General features: G+C 29.7%; 2 protein-coding genes across 4 annotated transcripts in view; both read left to right on the top strand.

Annotated features, from left to right (window-relative positions):
* The first annotated feature begins 2,480 nt into the window (after positions 1-2,480).
* On the top strand, positions 2,481-8,218 carry LOC111641540. 3 transcript variants are annotated; one of them, XR_002759426.1, is made up of 4 exons: positions 2,481-2,603; positions 5,578-5,745; positions 6,698-6,808; positions 6,889-7,030. XR_002759426.1 is itself a non-coding variant. In XM_023387712.1 (4 exons), the coding sequence occupies exons 1-4, from the start codon at positions 2,510-2,512 to the stop codon at positions 8,172-8,174; spliced, it is 474 nt and encodes a 157-aa protein (XP_023243480.1). In that variant the 5' UTR covers positions 2,481-2,509; the 3' UTR covers positions 8,175-8,218. The 3 variants fall into 3 exon arrangements, 2 of the variants coding, with proteins under 2 accessions (XP_023243480.1, XP_023243481.1); XM_023387712.1 differs by lacking the exon at positions 6,889-7,030 and adding an exon at positions 8,070-8,218 and having other exon boundaries at positions 2,481-2,599; XM_023387713.1 differs by having other exon boundaries at positions 2,481-2,599.
* A 308-nt stretch (positions 8,219-8,526) lies between these two features.
* The window catches only part of LOC111641543 (heterogeneous nuclear ribonucleoprotein U-like protein 1), an 88,501-nt gene continuing 71,394 nt past the window's right edge, over positions 8,527-25,633 (top strand). The window contains exons 1-2 of the mRNA XM_023387718.1: positions 8,527-8,681; positions 8,756-8,846. The gene's annotated coding sequence lies outside the window, so the exon portion shown is untranslated. The remainder of the gene's footprint in view (positions 8,682-8,755; positions 8,847-25,633) is intronic.

Raw genomic sequence — 25,633 nt, 5'->3', positions numbered from 1 at the left:
CATTTCAGAAGAAAGTGTGTTTCCAGGCGCTCGAAGTCCGGGCCCTGATGGGAATATATAAATGAGGATGTTTGTTTATTTGTTTGTTCGTTATATACTCCTAGGCCGTTCGACCAATTGTTATGAAACTCGGCAGTCACATTTACATACTTCTGATCAATATAATATCGTACATCCCACTCCAAAATATTTATTGAAGTTCTGTAAATCAATTAATTTCTTTTTACATTCAATTTTCTGATTTACACGTAGCGTTATCTGTTGGCAAAAAATTTAAGAAAATCATAAACTAAAAATAATTCTTACAAAAAAGGTGTAATTTAAAAAATATATATGTGTTACATTCACTTAATTACTGTGTCAGATAGCATATAGCACCACGAGTCAGATTTTTTTCGTTTCTGAACGATAAGCCGTGTTTATTTATGTAGCGAGAGTATAGCGAAAATGACATCACGAGCAGCTATCGCTATACGTCACTGAATTATAGTTTTGAAAAGCTTTCCTCTCGAGCTAAACACGGATGCCGTAATCTGTCATTTAATTCCAGTTACAACCGAAACTAGTGTTTTACTTAAAGAACTATAATACAGTATTTAAATAAAGATGTATACGAGTAAATAATTGAGCATTTCTCTTTTTGAAAATGTGAGCAAAGTAAAGAGATCGTAGATAGATAATTATGTTTAAAATATAGTATTTTCTTATTCTTTAGATAACATTCAGTTCATTTTATAAAATTTAATCCTTCTTAATCTTTCCATAATGTTTTTATCGACAGTCTCTTCGACTTTTTTATTTTCGCACTACAATATCGTTTACACACAAGCGACCATTTTATTTTACACGTGTAGCTGATGTAAAAGTTGCTTTATCTTTGCTGCAACAATTCCTTGCAGCAAACGTTTAGAAACGGTCCGTTACATTATAGCGCTTTATTTAAAAACGCTCTACTGTGTAGCGATCGAGCAGCGTTGCATAAAGACGCGACCATATTTTCTTAAATTTCTATGGCTATTTAAATGTATAAGAGGATGAGCTATGGTTTTCCTAATTATATTGTAATCTATGGTTTTCCTAATCATATGTAATAAAATAAAACAGAAAAATGCAAATACATCTATAGTATTTATTAAACAGATCTATACAGAATATTATGTACAAAACTTTCATTCACCATATGTAGCAATATAAATTAAATCGAAAGTAATTTTATTTTCGATTTAATTTATCTGCATTCTCATCAGTAATTTCAAATTATCATCTTATTAAATTTTTATAAAAATTTATACTTTTTCTTTCTTTATACATAATATAAAACTAAAAAAATGTACTAATAAGATTTTTTTGACAAACAGTAGAAAAAAAATTACAAAATTCCTTGAAAACCGCAAAATTGCCTACCAACCAAATGGAAAAAACATCATCTATCCGCCGCTAAGTGATTCTAGGGTCAGCTATCGGCTATTTCATACTTCATACATTAACTCTAGAACATAGCTCAGAAACCAGTATACGTGGTATCTATCGACTCTGATATAACAAATCGCTTTGAAAAAGTTATCCGATTTTAGAAACAGATGACACTTCTAGTTCCTCCATGCTATAGTGAGTTGGTAGATTTGTACATCTTTTTCCATCAAAAAGTTTATACTTATTTCTACATCTTCCCGGAAAATGTCTAAGATCTAGTTACGTAAACCCTGAAAAATTTCTGTAAAGGCTACCTCTACATATTTAAATATTAATAATATAAGTAGCTTTCACACAGTATTTTATATTGGACTAGATGGGGTTGGCATTATAAGGCAACGCAACACGTGGGCGATCTGACAAGGAGAGTGTCTCCCATGAGGTCTTTTGTGGGAAACTGGTCTCTATTTAGGTATTACTAACGTGAAAAAGGATTTTCTTTACGTTAGTAACACCCAAACCCGGAAAACTCCACGTGGCAGCCCGTTGGTCAGGCGCGAACTCATGAATAACTACCAGTGTTCAGTGGTTTTATCCACTCGGTTACTGGTGAGACAAGTAACGAAGTCATTTTTCGTTCATGCCAGTATTCAAAGATTTTGTTGCTTCACTATGCTTTAAAATAGATTTTGTTGCTTCACAATGCTTAAAAATAGATTTTAAAAAGTCTCTTTCATGAGGATGAATCAGTAAAAAACAATTAATTTTCTGTTTCTGGAGAAGTTTTTTAAAAGAATGATTACTTTTTAAAAATTGAGGTCTTTGACTCGAACCCAGTTCTTCCAAGTAGTAGGTTGCAAATTACAGTAATGTATTAAAAAATAATGTACTTATTTTATTAAATTGAAATTAAAATAATTATATTACTTTAATATACTAAATACAAAAAATAATCATATTAAAAATAATACATTAATTATTATCCTATTACAAAACATGTTATTAAATACGAAATACGAAAAGAAACTTCGATCTGAGTTGGAAGAAAGTTTCATTTCACCAATCATCAAGCGTTAAGCTTAATTGCACATCTGCTATGGAAAACCAAGAATTTAAATCGGCGAAGAGAAGAATCGATCATAATTTCTATAAAATTTTATTTTTAATATTGAGAATCACTCAATTAGTGGGTAACTTGACATTATTTGGTAGCATGTAACATTCTATAAAATCTTAAATGCGAAATTTCTTTTTATACATATACATTCGAACGACTATATAACGAATTGCCTCCGAGAAACGCGTAAAATTCATTATATAGAAATTTTATTAAATAGAAAATGCAACAGTAGTGAATTTTAAAAAACGTATATTCAAATTCCCATAAAAAAATCATTGGAAACATAAATTCGTTATGTAGGGTTTCAAAATGTAGAAATCTAACATATTTTCTACTTATGGTTAATAACAAGCTCTTTTTCACGACCACGGATTCAGGCCTATAATAAGAGATGGCCTCATTCTTCAACAAGCCTGTGTTGAGAGGCGAGGTTTGACATATCTGTATCAAATCTCCCGTACAAATTTGAGGATCCAACCCGAATTCGTACTTGGACCCTCATAATAACAGGCTGACCCCAAAACAGTATGCTTTTTGTAAAAATATTAAAACTTTAAAATCGAGACATTTTTCAGTCTTGTTGGTTATTTTTCAATGCGTAAATTGTTCTGAAATTATTGCAATAAACTTAAACATTAAAGGAGCACATGTATAACATCAAAAAAAAGTTCGAACGCGACGGTGCTATCCCAGATAGTTCAGGCACAAAGTTCAGTAGTTAAATGGGATGATGTGGACATTATCAAGCCAATGAGATCCCCAACATTAGCGGAAACCGCTGAGAAAATAGAGATTTATAAGAGCAAATTAGAGGAGACTTGTATTAACGCGCGGGACGCAGAGGGCCTTCCATCGGCCTGGAAGTATGTTATTAAAAAATCTGCCGAAAACTCATAATTTTCACGTTAATTTTATTGTATTAGTTGATACTTATATTTAGTAGTATTTCTGAGTTTATTTTTATTTTATTCTTTGTTTTTATTATATACAGTAAAACCTGTCTACGGCGACCACCCACGGTTCCTTAAAAAAGTGGTCTTTTAGACAGGTGGTCGTCCAATACAGGTGGTCCTGTAATAACGTATTTTGAGCACTTTTTAGCCATTTCTACTAAGCAAAACTCGAGGTGAGCAAAAATAAGCGAATTTTTTCAACGATAGGGCTATATTGGTATTGTATTTTATTCTTATCGGATAACCCGATTTACAGGAGTCGTCATGATATTATAAGACAGATTTAATACCAATATTTTAAAGATTAATACAATACTCGCATTTTCTCGATTATAATGCACACTTTCTTTTTTCCGACTTAATTAATTCGACTCGGTTCTTTTCGTTCGCTCCTCAGTTACGTGTATTACGTCATCAATATACAAGCGCGTCCTATCTCTCCATCACTTTGCTTTTGGTTTTCGTTAGTTTAATCTTATTTTAACTTTAAAAATACTGTATTTTTTAATATTTAATATTTTCTTAATTAATTAAGTACAATAAGAAAAATTATTAATTAATAATAAAACGATTTTATTATTTTTTCTCATTATACGATTTCATTACAATCGCGGAATCGAAAAAGGAAGTAAAACTGATTTTTGCATTAATGCGTTTATTGTTTTTTGAATATTTTGCCTGCGAAAATTACTTGGATATTATTTTTCTAAAAATATCGTGGAAATAAGGTAGGTTGATACAGAAACTATTTATCGCACGTGTACTGTATATGAGCTTCAAAATAAATAAATAAAAATAGATTTTATCAAACGATGAGATCAGCCGATTAATTGTATCGTGTACAATATTTTACACCCCCAAGGAAAATACTGTAGGTCTAGGGTAAAATAAATTTTGTTTTCCCACAGTTAAACTTCGCCGCTAATTGCTGTTGTGATAACTTTAATACGATCTTCTAACGACAGCACTTTGCATTTCGGACATTTTCCAACAAACTGAAATGAATTTCCTTTGTTGCTAGACTAATTTATTAACACCTGCGCCTAATTTCGAGGGTGGGAGAAGTGCCCGGAATGGGTTCGAACAAGAGTTTAGACTAATTTATTAATTAGGAGGGGAAAATGTTGTTGAGATGGGTTCTTACAATAGTTTAGACCAGATACATTCGCGAAAGTGGTCGCTTATTACGGATGTTGTATGTTGTTTCGGACCAAAAATCGATGCCCGCGGTCGCGTTACACAGGTGGTTGTTTAATACAGGTAACTTATACAAAGACTCTATGGGTAAACTATTCCGTGCCAGAAATTTTTGCCCGTTTTGACAGGTGCCCTTCGAATGCAGGTGGTCGCCTAAGCAGTTTTCACTGTATATCTTTTTTATACATTGCTGGTATATTATCCTTTTAATCCGTTGTCACTTTTTTGAAATTTGAATATTTGTATTCGATCTTGTGGAACGAAATCTTCCAATTGTCCGTTTTCAACCTGACGATGGCCTATGGAATAGGTCGAAAACGTTTGTTTTAATTAAACTTTATAATTAAACTTTCTCGACAACGATAAAGGTGCTTGGTTATTAACTAAACATTAACTGTTACATATTCTAAAATACATTCCAAAATTTGGAGAAAATAATACAACAATGTCGACCTTAACTTTAATTATTAAATATAATGAGTTTCTAAGAACACTTCCGCTTTTATTAATTGGATTTTGCCAGTTACTGTTTTATAGAAAAAATTAATTTAAAAAAAATTCTACAAACGAATTGCATAACATTCCCAGCTTCACCGGGAAAATTTGTAACATGCACTTTTGTCGGACTCAATTTTCCAAAGTTGCGTTGCAACAGGCTTCGCCCCACTTTGAAGTTGCTTTCATTTAGAGTTTAGCCGAATTTATGATGGTCATACCAAATCATACCGATGTCGGAAAGAACGGTCACATAATGAAAAAAGAACCATCTTAATACTCACAGGTTCAAATCTTAGAAAAAGAATTTTTGTGACTACTACGATTAAATATGAATTATTAAATTTGTGCTTGCATTTTTTAGTTTAAAAATAGATAATCAATAACATTTCTTTTCAGATATTTGTAATTTGTGAAATCGCTACGATCGAAGCATCGAAAACGTGCGGCAAATTCTTCACACAATCTTTTATATCTACCTGCATAACCGCTGCAGTGCTTATAGTAACATTATTGTTAAGTTTGTTCTGCAAAATACAGAATTGTCTCTCACAATATTTGATAACGGTATGAATCAATATCTGTTTATAATTCAATTAAAATATCGTAACAGATTGAAGGCCGGCGCGATTATGGAGTTAACCTGCTCGAAATCGTCGAGCAGGTTAACACCATAATCGCGCCGGTACCAGTACCTGCGTTGAAAGTTCAGAAAGAGGATTTCATAAATTATGCTGTTTTGAAATCTATCAAAATGTTTTTATAATTTAAAAACCTAATACTTTCTAAACATATAATGTGGGTAACTTGAAATAATCGTCGGGTTGCGGGTTCGCCATCTCTGGTCTAGGCGGTTAAAGCGTCAGCCTACTGCTGTGGAGACCCGGAATCGAATTTTAGTGTTGAAACCTCAGGAATTTTTACATCGGGCTTTGTTCTTTGCCATCCGGCCGCCCCTATTGTAGACTTTCCAAACTCATGATTAATGTTCCTTCTAATTTTTTTTTTTTTTNAAAAAATTTTTCTGAGCATATATATATAAAATCTTATTTTTTTCTATAAAAATTAAAATAATTATAAAGTAGAGATTAAATTCATTTTAAAACATACTTTTATACAAATTATTATCTCTTGCCAATGATTTAATGTATTTAATTGAAATATACGTAGCAATAATCATGTTGCAGATAGAGTGAGAAATAAGTAAACAACAATTCAAATCGGTGTGCATGCTCTCCTACGCGGCACAAATTCTCGTGCGCGGCCGCGCAGCCGCGCAGCTTAGAGGGAACATTGCTCATGATAAACATGGAGAAAAGGCCTTGGTGCCTACAGGTAGAAAATATTTTTAAGGGGTTCTCTAAGCAAAGGTTTAAAAAGTTAGACTATCGCATGCAATTGTAAAAATTAGATAAATTGAATCTTTAAGTTTTGAATATTCTTGTAACTTATTTACAAAATACTAAAGTTTAATTAATTGAAACAAATTTTTAAAAAAATTTTGTTTGTATTCCTTTAGATGTTTGTGATCGATGTGATATTCACTTTTATATTTGCACACTCCAGCCTCTTCGTAACTTTTAGTATTAGAAATTGTGAAAAATTCAGATTTGAGAAAATTTCTGCGTCCGTAAGTTTCTATATAAAATATTTTTAAAAATTAAGTTGATAAGTGTACTTATTAATGTATTATATTCTATACACAAATAGATTTTCACTATATTGGAATTTTTATGCTTCTATATTTCTTCCTCGGCTGATTTGTGTTGGTTCCGTTCAGTATATGAACCTTATCAAGATTAACTTTAATATTCTTATAAACTGTAATTGTTTCATTGTTATCATAATTTACTGTATTTTAAAAATAAATATTTTAATGAAATATTAATTTATTTGTCTTTGTGAGGATGGATATCAAGTCACTGAACAAATCACTACTTGAATTTCGAATCATCACTTGGAATTGTACAATTTTTTTTTATCTGTCTAATGAAATCCGTGGGACAAGCGAAAAGGGAACACTTTTGCACATGCAAGCTTTTATAAAATATTTTTTTTTATAGAAATTGGATTTACCGTTTTAATAAAGAATAAAGTCTATTCCACTTTCAAGTTATTTGCAAGTGAAATGATGCAATGATGCAAGTTCGCGATACACTGTAATTCGCGCCAATATAGTCTACATCGTTTAGTACATATAGGACTAGGCATATTGTAGATTAATTAAACACAATAAACTCTAGATAAACCAAATATATTCCCATTTATGTCCGCTGAAATATATCCTTTATAAAACGATCTGCGACCTTTCAAAGTTTCGGAACCACTCTTCTAGCGAGATGTGATTAGGAGAACGAACAATATATTCATTCCATCTCTCAACATCACACGGTCGAACCCGTAACGAAGGTTTTCTTTATAGAAACTTGGCTTTTTCTTTCTTTCTTTTTCTAGCAAAAATTATGATTGTATTGCTTCATTCTAATGCAGGAGAATTCTCGTTCTAACGCATTCTTCATTATGAATGATATAAAGAGAAAAAGAAATAGAATGGAGGAAGATCTTTTAAATTCTGTCTGTATCATTAAATCTAACCTACAGTCTAATAATATGAAAGCTCAGTTATATAATCACAACTGAACACCATAAATTAATGAAAAGTGAAATTTTATATAGTAATAAAGAAAAATAATAATCTGTTTGTGTTAAATGAAAGTAGAGATTTCTTTCTTCTCTTTTTCTTTATTTAAGGATTTTAGTTTGTAATTTTTTAATAAATTAATAATATAGTAGTGTTAAAACAATTGTCTACTTTTAATCATTTGTTTTTGTTTCAGTTTATTAAAAACAAAATATAATTTCAAATTTAACTGTATTTTTTACTTAAAACGTTTCGACAAGCTGTGAAGAATTTTGATAGAGTCCGTAAAGAATTTAGTTTCAAGAAAGTCGACAACATGGCCACTTGCAGTCGAGTTTTGGAACGCACCCAATGAGAAAATAGTGTAAGAGTGACGTAAAATGTATACTATCCTTAAGAAACGAAGCATCTATTACGAATTAATTAAAACTAAATGACTGTATTAAAAAATAATATTTTCTTATTACAATATTAATACATTTTTCATCACAGAAGAATTTAAGAGAGAATTATAATTATTCTCGTAGCCACACGAGACGCTTCGAAGTAGAACAAACGACAGAAGCGAAAAGAAAAAAAAAAAAAGTGAATATTCCGAAAATTTTATCGAAACGAAAAAAATTTAATACATTCCCAAATTATTAATAACACTTCAAGAATAAAACATTTAATCCGTGAATAATTTTATTTTACAATTTTCTTAGCGAATATGGTACATTGTCGCCAACAGAAACGCACGCATAGAGAGTAACCTTAAATCGACTTCTATCGATTATTTAATTCGTAGATTAAGATAAGATAAATTTGGTTCCAAAGAAATATATTTTAATAATTAAATATTAATATAGCGAAATTCGAACAGGTAAAAATTATATAAGTAATTTCTTTTTACATAATGGCCATCGACGGTTGATCGAATGTGTTTTTATCTCCAAGGCATATCTTCGGACCTTTGTCAGTCCTCCATTTATTAACTGTCATGGTTTCCTCTCATCGCAAATTTTGAATTGAATTTCTAGACGATAAAGTGAGTATCGGTTTTTATTCTAAAATGCAAATTAATCGAAGAACTGGTTAATTAATTAAGCAAGCCTTCTTTAACAGTTGTATGACGTTTGATTAAATAACAATGAAGATGTGTGACGTCGATATTGTTAGGCGCTCGCGATCAAATACACTAACAATCGCTTAAACAAGGCTTACCAAGTTTTTTTTTTTTTTTTTTAATTTATTGTTTAATACGTAAAGTAATTCACACAATTAAATTCTTGTCGATTCAAATTTTGTTATTGCTTATCGAGTTTTATGTAAGGCTGAATGTAGCATTTACTTTATAAAATCCCCAATTTACTTGATTAATTAATAAACACGCTTGTAAATAAGCTTAATAATTATAAATTGTGTGATTATTTTGAATTGATTTTTAGTAACTTTATATGAAATTTTTTAAAGATTTGAAAATTATATGTATTTTAATTAATGTTATTATTTGATTAGAATTAAGAGATTTGATTTTTAAACGTTTAAGTGTATTTAATTATTTGTTTTCTTAAAATGAAAAAGCTGCTGGATATTTTTTATTTACATTCTTCTCCTGTCACTTTTGTTCTGTGTAAAAAGTAATTATTATAGGTTGGGAAACACCGTTTTTAAATTAATACATATCATAACTTAAAATAACTAATATGACTAATTAAACACTTTAATTTTGCAATATTTACTGAAGTATGGCTTTGTCAAAGATTTTAAAGGTTTTCGGCTGTACCTGGCGCTTTTTGGTTACTGACCGTGGCGCTTTTTCCTGCTGATGTATTGAATCATTTAATATGAAAAAAACTGGGATTATGGGTTATTTTAAATTATATATTTTACAATAAATTGTATGTATTGTTTGAATTCTGCATAAGTTGTGATAAGTGCTGCATTTGGGTATTTTGAAAAAGCTCTTTTTGACAAGAGGGTACCTAATACTTATAAAAAACTTTGAGAAATGCTGATCTAAAATAACAATATTTTAGTTTGTACGAAATTTTTTCTGTTATTTGCTATGAATTTGATTTTTTAACAGATTAAATTATTTTTAAGTTTTATTGCTTTATCTTCCATAAATTATTTATTTCTAACATATTGAAAATAATTTTATTTACATTCAAAAATATTTAAGATTACAATATAAAACTATATTCTTTTTATTTATCTTGTTTGAAAAGTGCATCTAGAGTAGTTTAATAAAAGCTCTGGTTAATGAACCTACAGTAATATCTCGACTTATGCTATCCCGACTTGCGTAACTCCGGGTAGTCCGGAAATTCGCGTGATTTTCAAATCTCGTCGATTCATCTTTTGTTTGAGTGCCACGCAACCCTTGATCACTCACTTCCCCTACACTATTGTTCAGCTTATGTGTTCGGATGTGTCGCGCAGAATCGACACATATCTACAATTTATTTTGTGTTATTTATTTCTGTGTTTGTTATATCTACGGAGACTTGAGAGACTCTACTGTCATCCAAATGAAGTAGAACGGATTCTTCTGCATCAAACAAGAAAAGAAAAACTTTATCTTTGGAATGTAAAGTTAACATTGGCTATGTTCGTAAAGTCGAACGAGTTAAACGAGAATGACGTCATCGTTATTCCTATTTCGTTAGACTTTTCGAACTATTCGTTACTAATGCGTTTAACTCGTTTGTCTTTACGAACGTACCCATTATTAAAGACTTCGATACAAAAATTAAAATTTGTGAATTGGCAAAGAAGTTTGATCTACCGGAATCGACGGTCAGAACAATTATAAAAGGCAAAGAAAAAAGTCTCGAAGCTGTGAAAAATGCTCAATCTTTAAATTCAAGCATCATTCGTAAACGTCACGGTATTATCGCTGAGATGGAAACGATGTTAAAATTATGGCATAATAATCAAGTACAGTAAATGTGAAAAATTGTAAAATAATATAGGCCTAATTTGTTATACATATGTATTATCTAAGATTTTATTAAACATTTTTTTCTAAATTATTGTTTTCTTTAGTCTCCGGCCTCAATTAAAAATTATTTGTATGTACAGGCATACCTCGACTTACGTCGGTTTCGAGTTACGTCGTTCCCGATTATACATCGCTTGTTAAAAAAGTATATGGAAAAATAAAAATCAAGTTTAAGTCATTTTATTCGACTTTACGTCTGTCCGCCACAAATATTGAAGTCGTAATATCACTAGATAAACGTTTAAAGCACATAAAATCATATTAAAATATATACAAGTATGTACTGTATTTACAGTACACGCATTCGTAAATTTAGATTACTTTTTTTGTACTATATTAAAAACTAAAATTTATTTGTTTGTAAGCTTAAAATAGATTTTTATTAACCATATATTATTTAAAATGCTTTCCTAGTGATAAGTAGATTCGGAGACAGGTAAATTCGACTTACGTCGTTTTCCTGGAACCAATTAACGACGTAAGGCGAGGTATACCTGTATTTATATGCGAAATTATACCCCGACTTACACGAATTCGACTTACGCGGTTACCGCTCAGTCCCACCTATCGCATAAGTTCGGGGTATTACTGTATTCAACTTTGATGTAATAGCATCAAAGTTGAATACTCTAATATTCTAATACTTGAATATTCTAATTTTAAACTTAGAAGTAAGAATTAGTAGATATTACATAAAATATGTTTCTTAAATTGGCTTAAAAATTATAAGTACAAATTTCTTTCAGTAGAAAACATTTTGAAAGAAATCTGTTTTAATATTAGTAAATTATATGAATGTAAGAATGAAAATAAAATACATTTTAAAACATAATCTTATGATTTTAACTTTTGACAAATGTAAACAAAGTCATGTCAAAAAGCAGAAAGAGATTAACCTTCATTGCTTATAGAAAAGACTAGTTGTACTCGGCCACACATTGCTGTAGCTCAAAATGTATTTATTATAAATATATAACACTCCCTGCAGAAAGAAATTTCGAAAAAGCCCTTCTTAGTGTATTCTCTTGACGTACCTTATTAAAACACAAAAAACTGCATCTAAAATAGTATAATAGAAGCCGAGTTCTTCACGGTAAGTCTTAATTTTGTCCCTCTCCCCCGCGGGGGTGAATTTTGACATCTATATAACATACAAGTTTGGACACATGCCCTGCATATCTTGCTGATTGCACTGTGCGGTTACCTATCACCTATACATACACATTTTGCCCCTCATCACCCACTGACACCAAAAATATAACACTTACCTAGATGATATCTTTTAATTTATATGAAGATTTAACAGAATAATATACAGCCTATGTCTACCCTGAAGGCCCATTCTAAATACTGGTGAAAGAATTTTTGAAATTGGATGAGTAGTTTTGGAGATTACCTCCTACATCCAAACTTTACCTCTTTATAATATTAGTATAGACTTGATATGTCATTAAGAAAATTGTCTTAATTTAAAATTTTTACAGGTAACATTGAATAGTTAATAATTTTTTAAATAAATTCTTTATAATCATCAGTACGCTAACCCCTGTATAACACGGGAATTATGTTCCAAAAAATTGCCGTGTTATGTGAATCCGTGTTACACGAAACAAAGAACTAGTACGAAAAGGGGGGTTAGGTTCCAAAAATGAAAAAACATGCTATTATATTTTCATAATTAAGATAAATATCTTTATTAAAATTTTCTTAAGTGATACATATTAATATAAATTAAACAATGTTTTCTTCATCATCACTAAGCACTATTAACCGAGGGCATTTTTTTTTTGGCAAGATATCCTTATCCTCTGAGCATTTTTCTGTATTATCTTCAGATCCATGCTCTATCTTTTGCAAAAAATATGTTATTTTAGATTGCTTGCTTTTAATTAAAAGATCTTTATAAATTTCCTTATATGGTGCTAAGCACTTATGAAGAATAAAGCAAGTATGGAATAAGGGAAAACATCTGGCAACAAAAATCAGAAGCGTCAAGATCTGGCAACAAAAATCAGAAGCGTCAAGATCTGGCAACACTGAAACAAGTTTTGAGAAGGATTACTGCATCAACAGAAGGCGGAAAAGAAAATTTACATACTTAAGTACTAATAGTTCACAAAAATAATAATTTTCGCGAACTATTAGTACCTAAGTACTGTATGTGAAAATTTATTATATTTTATGTTGTACGAGGGTTTTACCCAATTTTTGAACTGTGTTAGAGTGCATTCGTGCTATAAAAGCACCGTGTTATACAGGGGTTACCTGTACATAATTGTCATATATTATTATTTGTTTCTTGTTCCATTTCTAGTTTATGATGAATGAAAAAAAAATTGCATTTACTGTATATTCATATACAACATTAATCTCTGCATTTATAGCATAAAAATTTAATACATATGTAAGAACATTACTAAAACTCACCACTATGGTACTTCTAGCATGGCAACAACAAACAAGTATCTTTTGTATAAACAAGTGTGCTACAGCAAAGTTTTGGGTATGAAAAGTGGCCACAACTGTTAAATGTAATTCGTTTCAGTTACAATGATCATTATCATGCTGGATGATGCATTTCTTGTAAAACTGTTCTAGGAAAACAACAGAATGCTGCAGCTGCACTTTGGAAATTTTGCATCATAAGAATTTATGCCAAGGACCATTGACTCCACAGGCTCTCAGGAGAATGATTACTCCATTTGAGGAAATTGGACACCTGGAAATTCAACCCACTCAAAGGTACAAAACCTTTCATTTTACTAGTCAGTGAAAAATGTTGTAGGCTCCAGTAGTGCACATCCAGTGTCATGGTGGTTGGATGTATTCTATAACACAGTGTGGAAGGCACTGAGAAAGTTGATGCATTATCTGTGTAAGATCAGCCACAACCAGCAATTGCTTGCTGTTGACAGGGAAACCTGACTGACCTTTTTGTTGACCTTCCTTGTCAGAATGGAAATGGATTTGTTGTGACCATGGAAAATTCTGTGGAGCAACAAGGCATATTTTCATTTTATTTGGAATGTTGAATAGTTGTAATTGTTGCATTTGGACCAATGGAAACATCAATTTATTTTCTAGCAGATCCTACTGCACTCAGTCCAAAGTTACTGTCTAATGTTGATTCATATCAACATTTATCATCGGACTATTCTTCTTCAAAGTAGTTAGTATCAATGGATTAGTAGTATGATCACAAAATACCAACAGATACTCAACATTTTTGTTGTATCCCAACGGCAACAATGAAAATGCCTTCAGTCAACCATTTTCACATAAGATGGAGTGCCTCCAAATATTAGATTCTGAATTCAGCAGTGTTTCTGACAATATTTCACTGATATCAGTAATCAGTAATGTATTTCCTATGGTCTGGCCACTTTGTCATCAGGACCTTAATCTATATAATTTTGGTTTTGGGGCACTTAAAAAGTATGGTTTTTCAAAAATATGTTGAAAATTTGCAGTCTTGAAAGACAGTAGCACACTTTAGCACATAAGAAGCATTATAGAAGATTAGTTATGATTGACCATTGATGTTCATTACCTTCAGGTTCTACATCTTTAGAATGGGGACTGTATTGTGCAGTATCTCCTGCATCATTAAGGTCTTTGTAAATTATGAATGTTAGAAACAGTTGGGCCTACAGAAATTTATTGTTGTTTAATTTATATATGCAAGTTTTTGAAACTTATTGGTGTCATAATTGCAATTAAAAAATTTTTGAAAATATGTCAATTATAAATATGAACTTTCTAGGTTAAAACAGCATTCGAAGCTATAGAACATTATAATTTGGAATGCTTAGTTATTTAATTTAGTTTTTCCATTTGAAAATCTGATGCAAGCTGCTAAAGAAAGCTAAAAACATTTGTTTTGTAATAAAAATTTGCTAGAAAAAGTGAGAAAGGTGATCTATTGTGGCTTAGTATATATAAAACTTAATGAATTTGTTGAAATATTTTATCTTATGTTAACTGAAACATTAATCAAAAGTATTCTGAGAATAAGTCCATTTTAATGATGACTATTTAAATTAGTAGCTATTGTTTTAGATAAATTTATGTCTATTCTTTATCCTCTGTTACAGTAAATCAGTCCATTAGGACTGATGAGAACTGCCCCAGTTTAACAAGGATTTAAAAAAAAGATACAAAATAGCTAAATAAATTATAGAACATATAAAATTACAATAAAAGTTTTCAGATATAAAAAATTTGTAGAAAGTGTTTCAAAATAGTCTGAAATAAAGTACAGAAGAATAAAAATATATTGAAAGGTTAAACTTTAAAAACATGAGATATGAAACAGAAAGAATATGAACATCTAAAATGGAAAAATTATGTAATTCTAAAATGTTTATACTGCACTGTATATCAAATCTACAAATAAAAGTTATAAAAACTGTAGGACAAATGCTACAATAAATGCTTAGTTATATAATGTAGTTATTTAAAATAGAAAATTTTCTATTTAGGGATTTTACTTATCTGGTTTGAATTCTGAATCCCTCTGTAGAAAAAGGATTTAGATAAATATAATCTGAATTTGGGAATTATCAGACAGATATATTATTCCTAGTAGCATGAGTAGGGACTTCTAAATTCCAGTTATTAGCGTAGAGGTAACCATTAAAAAAGTTAAAAAATAATACATAGTCAAAATATAAAATACTAGCTGCAAGGACCCGCTTCACTGGGTTTTTATTTGTATGTAATATAGTTTTTTTTATATATATAAAAGACTGTTTTTCTAAGTAATCTAGAATCTAGCTACAAGGACAAAAAGTAACGATAGTGAAGATTAAGATAATTACATTATAGCTAATCTTACCCGTTTTCACAGAATGCAAGAATTAGGTCCCCCATTTCCAGACTAATTAGAGAATTTTTACGTTTAGTCAAACGAACTATTTTCAACGTTTCTGGAACGTTTACAATCGTTCTATAATCGAACCAATATTCGAATTTTATGTTCGAATTTAATTCGAACAAATTTGAACAAAACATTCAAAATATCTACAGTAATTAAATAAAGAGAAGTCATTAGCTAACAGCTGTGTGTTGGTCTACCGCTAAACTTAAAATTTATATTTTTCGTGCGGACTTACAGAGACCTTATAATATTTATATATTAACAGCAGTCATAAAAAATTTAATTAAAACATTCGAAATAGAAAGCCACTTTCAACCACTTTCAGCCTCATATCTCCCACACCCTTATAGGTATCGAGACACAACCACCCCTATGCACGAATGGAGACTTGGGGCTACTACCACATACAAACACCATTCACGTGCAATGTGTAGTTTTTGCGGAAAAGTGAAATATAGGGACACACACGTCCATTTTTATATATATATATAGATGTTGGGACAAAGAGGATGCACCAAGTCTTGATCTGGCAATCTTGCCAGAACTATTAAGAGAAGTTAGACAATTTGTTAAAAAGAAGATATAATTTATCTATCGAATTTGATATTTTTAGTATAGGAGCAGCAGTAGACAAAATGGGTAAACAATGATCAATAATAGATTGAACATTTACAAAGAATAAGATCTAAATATAACACATGGCATCAATATAACTTTATTTCTCCTTATTGTATCTCTTTTAATAGCCAAATTTTTTATTATCTTATCAATATGTTTAGAAAATGTTAAATATTGGTTAAGAATGCCTAGATCAGCAATAGTATCAACATAATGGGAAGTTCAATGATGTAAATTTGACAATATCAAAAGAGCTCAGCAATTAAATAAACAGAAACAAAATACCTTTTTTGCCGAGAAATACATGCCGAGCATGGAAGTTCATGGTTAAGAACTTTACTAGAAACTTGGACCAGAATTAATACATTGGAAGATTTATGTTATTTTTTTGTTTTATTTTAATTTTATATATTCTTTTGTTAAATTTTTTGATTTAAAATTTTTATGTTCTATTCATGGAACATTTACATTCCATTTTCGTTTTCGACCTGAAGATGGCCTGTTAATTGAGCTGAAAATGTTTGTTTTTTACAATTATATGTATTTCTCAGCAAAAAGGTGTTTTGTTTCTGATGTAAATTTGGTCTAAAGGAGATTTCTTATTAGGTCAAAGCATTTCCAAGATATTTTATCAAAATTAAAGGAAAGAGTAAAAGCTTGTAGAACGTTAATTAAAATGCAAACATCTGTTTGTAAAATTGTGAGATTGACTTTAAAACTAATGTCATCAACATATCAAATAATAAGAGAAGCTAGATTTTATTATAAATAACATTAATATTCAGTACCGGCATTAATTCTGGACACTTTTAGTAGTTTTTCAATTTTCCTTATATTCACGAATTTCATATGACATTTAATATTTTAATCAAATGATGATGTATTACAATGCTTTCTGTTGAATTTGACACCATAATTTTGGAAAACTAATAAAATTATTTAGTTAAACGACAGTATTAAAGTAATGCTTTATTTATAAGATTTCATACAAAATACATGTCATGAAGTAAAACAGTTTATTTTTAATAATTTGTTGGAAACCTTTTCCTTTTATCGCTGCCTCAATTCTTCAAGGCATTGAATCCACCAGACATCTGAGATATTGTGGTGTGATAACCTTTATGGCTTCAATCAACTTCGTTTTGTTACTGGGATTGTGGTATGACACCAACACTTTGTCTTGACCATTCTATTTTTATATTGACTTTAGGTCAGAACAGTAATATTTTAGTTCCCCAAATGACTTCAGGCAACAACTGGCTATATGAGATGGTGTTCCATCCTGCTGAAAGATGTATCACTGATGGTCGCCTTCAAACAAATCCTCGATGTGGATAGCAGTTTTGTATCCAACACTATTTCCTGGTATTTTTTGCATCAATTTTGCCATCTGTGACAGCAAGATGTGTAATACCATGTCTGGCCATGCAAGTCCACACTCTTATACTTTCAGGATGCTTCATGGTGGGTGTAGTGCACTCAGGCAAAAGGTCCTCACTGGCTCAGTGATGAACAAACTTCATTCCATCACTTCCAAAGATACAAATTTTTGTCTTGTTACTCCAAATAATCTTTCCCCAGTAATCTTGTGTTCTAAACTCAATCAATATGTTTCTGTCTTTGTTTTTTGTTGAGGTATGGCTTCTTTATTGATGTCTTTGCTCATAGACCATTGTCACACAACTTTATTTTAACAGTTCTGTCACTAATTTGCATACCTGATGTCTTTTGGTGATCTGTGATGGTCTTGTAGGGACAGACAACAGATTCTGTGCATATTATGCACAGTTATTTTTGGTTTTCTATCTGTTCTTGGAGCTGTTTCTGTCAATCAAGTTTCAGCAAGTATTTGCAGACACTTTTTACACCTGACTTTGTAGCTCCACCACCCAATTTAATTGTTATTTCTTTATATGTGTAGCCTTTTTTTCTTTGCCAGCATGGTCAGAGGCCAGTCAAGATACCTGATATTATTAAAAAATATGAAATTAATAGAACTAGTAATGATATATGCCTTGAATTACACCCAGCAGACATGCACAGCTATGAAATAAGTTTTGAGTATAATCTCGAAACGAACAGATACTTTCAGTTGATAGTGTACTGTACATATTAATCTTCATGTCAGTTATATATGTTTGGCATGTTAACTTATCAATTGTCAGGGAACTTGTAAATAACTTAAATCACTTACCTTCTCCATGAATAAAAATTGTAATCAGTATTATTATATCATTGTAAGCTAATATTTACATTCTCTGTGTATTAAAATTGTAATCAGTTTTTAATATTATTGTAACCTTGCAATGATCAAGGTTGTTAATTTCCTACCCGTAAGTGATGGGTTTTGCATACTACTTGTAACCAGATTTTTTTTTTTGTAATTGATATTGTATAATGGTTTTGTCAACTGTTGTAATTTTGGTTATTAATAATTTCCATTGCAGTGCTCTGAGGTCCTAAGTACTTTTTTCACCTATACTTTTCCCCTTTTCCTTTATACTTCTCCCTTTAGAACATTTCTTTCAATCTTTTCTTCACCCCGTTTTTTTCCTAGTGGGCTACGTTTGCAAAAGCAGGCAACCCTTCTTTCTTTATTAGAGTATTAGAGTCAGCATGTTTTGTTCTGTTACAAGCCATAATTTCTGTTTTTATTACATTTACATAACCTCAAAATTCAGAGATCTCTCTTGTCAACACAATAGCTGCTAAAAATGACAAAGCTGTCAGATATGGTTGCTCAAACTCTCCTGATTGAATACTGAAACATACCCATAAATTATCCTGTGATTGGATAAAATAAACACATGACATTCAACATTGCTATTCCTACTGAAGAAGTTAATTCAGAAATTCTTATGTAAAAAATTATTACTCCTTCTAACTTATGAAACTTATATTTATGCATCTTAATTCAATATATAATAAGATTAAAACAACAGTATAGCAAAAGAGCATTTTTTGACCATACAAATAAGAATGTTTTGAATTAATGCCAGTACTGTATGTACTGAACTTGATAAAAAATAGACCGCTAAGAACCAGGTCCTGAGTTATTCTGCATATAGGAGAGAGAGGAAAAAAGGTAAAATCATCAAATTTGATTGTAAAAGTTTCTGAGTAAGAAATAGAAGTTTACCAGTTTACAACTCTGTGGTGATTACCATAATGGTTTGTCAGTTAAATGTGAGCAGAGTACTAAGTCAATAATCTATTTGATATCAATATAGATAGTACATGAAACTTTTGGACAAGACAACTAACTCAATAACCTAAAACCAGCAATGAGAACATTCTCTTTAAAACACCAAATGTTTTTGTGACCGAAGGGTCGGCACCTCTTTGGTGCCCTGTCAGGATGACACCACCGCGTCTCGGCGGACACGGAAGCCGCGTTATTTAGGTCACGCGAGCGGTCGCGTAACGGAGCAATCAGAGTCGAGATAGGAGNTGAAACTTATATTTATGCATCTTAATTCAATATATAATAAGATTAAAACAACAGTATAGCAAAAGAGCATTTTTTGACCATACAAATAAGAATGTTTTGAATTAATGCCAGTACTGTATGTACTGAACTTGATAAAAAATAGACCGCTAAGAACCAGGTCCTGAGTTATTCTGCATATAGGAGAGAGAGGAAAAAAGGTAAAATCACCAAATTTGATTGTAAAAGTTTCTGAGTAAGAAATAGAAGTTTACCAGTTTACAACTCTGTGGTGATTACCATAATGGTTTGTCAGTTAAATGTGAGCAGAGTACTAAGTCAATAATCTATTTGATATCAATATAGATAGTACATGAAACTTTTGGACAAGACAACTAACTCAATAACCTAAAACCAGCAATGAGAACATTCTCTTTAAAACACCAAATGTTTTCTTTCATCTTGAATGGACATTCTGGGCTAATGTTCAAAAACAGAACTACATATTTTGAAACAAACAGGTTCAAATATGTGGCTGCTTACTGATTGGTGGAGATGACTCCAGCAGAGAACCTGTGGATATATCAAGGTTTAAGGGGATGGAGACATACTTTCCATATAGTTGGGAGCTTGAAGTTGATAACCACTTTTTTTGAAAGCCACCTTGTATATCTCCATAAATTCTAGGTATCAGAATTGTGCTCTATTGAATCTTTTTTGGACTCTGAACTTGCAAAAGACTAGTGCAAGTCAAATGATGTTAAAGCCACAATGTTGGTAGGAGGAGATTTTAACCTCTACAGATGAATAAAGAAGACTAAAGACACAATACTCAAAAATTTTTAACATTGCAGAGTATAAAGATATTGGATGATAGGTATTTGGTTCTTTCTTAGGAATGGCAATAATAAATGAGATTTTTCCATTGAGCACGAACAAAAGTTTTATTTATTATTTTGGTGAGTAGCTGCAATGGGAGAAATGTTCTTATAAAAAAAAATTGAGGGAAAAATATCATCAGGACTATTTTAAATTTAGATTTAAATAAGTTGGCTATAAAGGGCAGAAGTAGGATAAAACTGGAAATAGTGAAGTTTATTTGAATTATAAATATTAAATACAGAATCATGTTATGCAAACAAGGTTTAGCAAATGTAGAGAATCAAGGGACTATGTTCCAGGAAGTGTTATGATCATTGGAATGTTTATTAAAATTACAGAATTAAATTGGAATGTTACAGAATTAAAATAAGTGAAAAAAATTATTTTGACACTTAATATAAAATTGTTTTTGTAAAATTCAGTAATGATATAAAATGTCTTAGGTATCCAGAATTTTTCTAATGATGCCAGTATTTTTGCATTAAGTTTCTTAATTTATTAAGGATGGAGGTGAACCAACATTTCTTTGCTATAGTAACACTTTTAAGGGTGATGAAAAGTTTGAAAATGATGAAAAGCTGCTTAAAATATAAGTAGACAATATCAGTTTTCAGTTTCAGTGGTACATTATTAACCAGGAAAGACCAGTCCAGTGAGCAAAGCCAATTAGATATACTCTTCAAGTTTGTAACATTTCAAATGAGTAATAGCAGTTTTTGTTTAGGGTAAGTGCCAAAGTAGATAGAGAATTTAAGTTTTATGCAAATAGTTATATGATTGGAAGAAAATCTTATAACAGATGTAGTGGAATGTAGAACCTATGAGAAAATACTAAATTAAGAAACATTTTCTCTAGAAAGAAGAAAGATATGTTGTTTAAAATTGAAAAAATAAAATAAAATGTATCATATATAAAAATTCCTAAGGATGATCAAGATATAAAATATATATAACTAACAGATGAGCCCGGCGTTGCTCGGGCAAAAAGTAACGATAGCAAAGATTAAGATAATTACATTACTGTATAGCCAATCTTACTAGTTTTCACAGAATGCAAGAATTAGGTCCCCCGTTTCCAGACTAATTAGAGAATTTTTACATGGGTCTAAAAATATGTTCGATTTCCTGTCAAAATGCAAAAAACTGCATCTGCACCTGTAAATCTTGCATGCCACTTTCTCTTAGCACTTCCATTGTTACTCAACACTTCCATTTTTAACACTTCCATTGTTAAGGAATACTTTTTTCATCCCCCGTGGTACTCTATTAAATGTGGTAGCCTACTAAAATGCAGTCAAAAAAATCTACAAAAAATCGCATCTAAAAATAGTACAATAGAAGTCGAGTTCTTCAGGGTAAGCCTTAACTTCCAGCCCTTATATCTTCAACAGCACGCCCATTAGGTAAAAACAGGAACCTTCTTCATGGATGGGGGATAGAGGGCTACCACACCATATAACTCCCTTGATCGTACTGAGACTCGTTTTTGAGTTTAGTGGCATGCACATTGTACACTTACCTTTATAATATATATTGAATTGATGATTTAATTTTGTGCTGAGTTTTATTCATTTCAATGAATATTTTAGATATTAGGTCAATATCATATTTTATTTTTCTTTAGAAGATAAGTTATATATAATCTAAGATATATTGTGCAGTCATTTAGTTATTGATAGAAAATTGTGACATGTAATAATAAAACTAACTTGTTTACAGATGTTTACAAAACATAAAAAAAGGCAAGTTTAAAATACTGTATTAATATAGACAATTAATTTATCTAATGTAACTTTGATTTAAAAAGTAGCATTAACTTTTATCTTCAATTGCTATATGTTAGCCTCAAAACACTTTAACCAGTTAAAATCTTACTTAATCAATTTATTTTCAAATTTCAAATGTAATTTGAAAATTTTTTTTGTTATAAGAATACATTAAACGAATATAAATAAATCCATCTAATAATTTTATAAGCTTCTTGTATTGCTGTAGCAAATCTATAAGCTTCCNACAGCACGCCCATTAGGTAAAAACAGGAACCTTCTTCATGGATGGGGGATAGAGGGCTACCACACCATATAACTCCCTTGATCGTACTGAGACTCGTTTTTGAGTTTAGTGGCATGCACATTGTACACTTACCTTTATAATATATATTGAATTGATGATTTAATTTTGTGCTGAGTTTTATTCATTTCAATGAATATTTTAGATATTAGGTCAATATCATATTTTATTTTTCTTTAGAAGATAAGTTATATATAATCTAAGATATATTGTGCAGTCATTTAGTTATTGATAGAAAATTGTGACATGTAATAATAAAACTAACTTGTTTACAGATGTTTACAAAACATAAAAAAAGGCAAGTTTAAAATACTGTATTAATATAGACAATTAATTTATCTAATGTAACTTTGATTTAAAAAGTAGCATTAACTTTTATCTTCAATTGCTATATGTTAGCCTCAAAACACTTTAACCAGTTAAAATCTTACTTAATCAATTTATTTTCAAATTTCAAATGTAATTTGAAAATTTTTTTTGTTATAAGAATACATTAAACGAATATAAATAAATCCATCTAATAATTTTATAAGCTTCTTGTATTGCTGTAGCAAATCTATAAGCTTCCTCAAATGTCACAAAAATAAAAGATTTCTCTATTGTTAATTTTATTTGTTTATGTTGTATTTTTTCAATTGTATTTTAATAAATAATTCCAACATAAGCATACAAAATATAAATATTTATAAATTTTCTCATTTCAAATATAGGATATTAATAATAATTCTGATGCTTTGACGATATAGATATTGACTAAATTCAGTTTTAAAAGTTCCAAAATGTTGTGTTTTATCAAATATCAAAATATTAATTTTTTGATTTTTCTGATTTTAGATGCATAGATTTTGAAATTTATTTTGTGTTGAGATTTCAGGAATCTGATTTTTGTAAAATTATAAACAAATACTATGGTTTATGAAATGTCCTTGTACAGTACATATATCATCGATTCTTATATCATTTGTACATATATTATTGATTCTTATATCATTTGTACATATATTATTGATTCTTATATCATTTGTACATATATTATTGTTTATAAATCAAAAACAACTACTCTATTGATTTATGATTAAGATGTTGGAATGTTAATGAATATATTATTTCAAAATTTAAAAAATTTTTTATGTACAAAATCTTTTAGTTAATCTGGTAAATGAGTAGAAAATTTATTGTACAAAAAGAAAAATATATTGGTAGGGAATGCCAGTTGTTAAAATAAAATTAATCCTCTTTAAGTTTTCCTGACGAATAGAATTATTAGATATATTTTCAGACTGAATAAATAATTATCAGTTTGAAAATATAAAGTTATGGCAATTATACATTTGTTAAAGGTGCTTATCTTGTGTTAGTCATAAGAAATCTGTTAAGGAAAATTAAATATTATATCATCATCATTAATAGCAGCTGAATACATAAGTGATTTATTTAATAGAATATATGAAAAAATATTTATTCATTAAATATTTACTATAATTTTGAAATTAAAACATTCTTATAGTCTTTATAGAATTTTAAATAGTCTCAGTGTCATATATAAATTAATCGGATCTTTCCAAAACCTTTATTTATTCTTAACTATATTACTGAACTGTCTGTACAGTACATGCTATCAATAGTAAATAACAGATCCTCTTAGTATATATGTAATGGTTTGAAATAAATAATTTCTTGGTACTCATTAAATTATAAGATCTGCAGATCTGTATGATATAAAAGGTAATTATAATGTTCATTGAAAAGTTTTTATATCATAGTGTACACACACAAAATGCTAATTAATTATACAAATGAGCATTATAGTCATATTTAAAGGAAATGAAATAAACTTGTAAAATTTAAGTTAAAATCTTAACAAATTAATCTGTCTTTTTTTCTTAAATATATCTCTTCAGTTTTAAAAATTTGTTTTATTTGACATATTCTTTTATCAAAGTAAATAAAGTATTCTAAAAACACTACAAATGTAAAACAGAAATATTTGAAAATCTTGTTTTAATTGAATTTTAGATACTTCAAAATAAATATTTTGTTGTATAAGTCACAGTATGGTAATTTTAGATATAAAAAACACTTCCATCTTTGAATCTGTATTTCTCTATAAGTTGTTGGATTCTAAAGGATTTCTTAGGGCACTATAAAATCAGTAAATTGAAGATAAATTGTTTTGTGAGCAGATACAAAATATTCAGTTTTTAAAAAGAGTTCATTGAATTTGGGAGATATATAATAATCAGCCACCTCAAATTTAGCAATATTTGTAACTTATAGGAAAATGATTATTAAAATCTATCAATTTGACTGAAATATCTTGATTTAGTTTTTCTTTAAAAATTCTCCACTTTCTCATTCAAATTTTAGTAAATCAGCTTAATTAATTAATAATTAAATTAAATAAATTGAATGAAAATAGTAATATTAATACTAATTTTTCTGATTGAAAATATATCAATATAATTTATTTCAGCAATTGACTGTACAAAAAATATTAAATGAATATAAAAATTCTTCAGTAAAACCACAAAAAAGGGATAATTTGATGATTTATAGTTGTGAAAAACATTTATAAAAATCATAATGATTTTTTAACATTTTTTGTAATTATAAACCATCAAATTATCCATGTTGCATTGAAGAAAAGTTTTGAAATTTGAATTTTAAAATATTTTTTACTATGATTTATACTAAGTGTGAGATACACAGCACCTATGAAATTACCTTATCATCAAATCTATAATTTACTAAAAATTGTATAGTGCAGTTTATGAATTATAATATATACAGTAGATCCCCCTATAAGACGGTAGATACGTTCCGTTCTTTATGAATCAATTTTGTAGGAATCATAGTTTACGGACTACGGCTGTTTGAAAGGTTTTCTTTCATAAAATTAATCGATTCTAGACTAATTCGACTCAACATTTCCAAAATACGTATATTTTTTTG

This window comes from Centruroides sculpturatus, unplaced genomic scaffold (genome assembly GCF_000671375.1).
Source record: "Centruroides sculpturatus isolate CEXI.00-Female unplaced genomic scaffold, Cexi_2.0 scaffold1453, whole genome shotgun sequence".
NCBI classification, from domain to species: domain Eukaryota; kingdom Metazoa; phylum Arthropoda; class Arachnida; order Scorpiones; family Buthidae; genus Centruroides; species Centruroides sculpturatus.
This window is presented reverse-complemented; position numbering and strand designations above follow the sequence as displayed.

Excerpts from the sequence above, each read along its gene's own strand:
- LOC111641540 (XM_023387712.1), top strand. The coding sequence starts at position 2,510 with ATGGAAAACCAAGAATTTAAATCGGCGAAGAGAAGAATCGATCATAAT. Across the intron at positions 5,746-6,697 it reads TCTCACAATATTTGATAACG|ATGTTTGTGATCGATGTGAT; the intron begins GTATGAATCAAT and ends GTATTCCTTTAG. Across the intron at positions 6,809-8,069 it reads TTGAGAAAATTTCTGCGTCC|TTTCGACAAGCTGTGAAGAA; the intron begins GTAAGTTTCTAT and ends TTACTTAAAACG.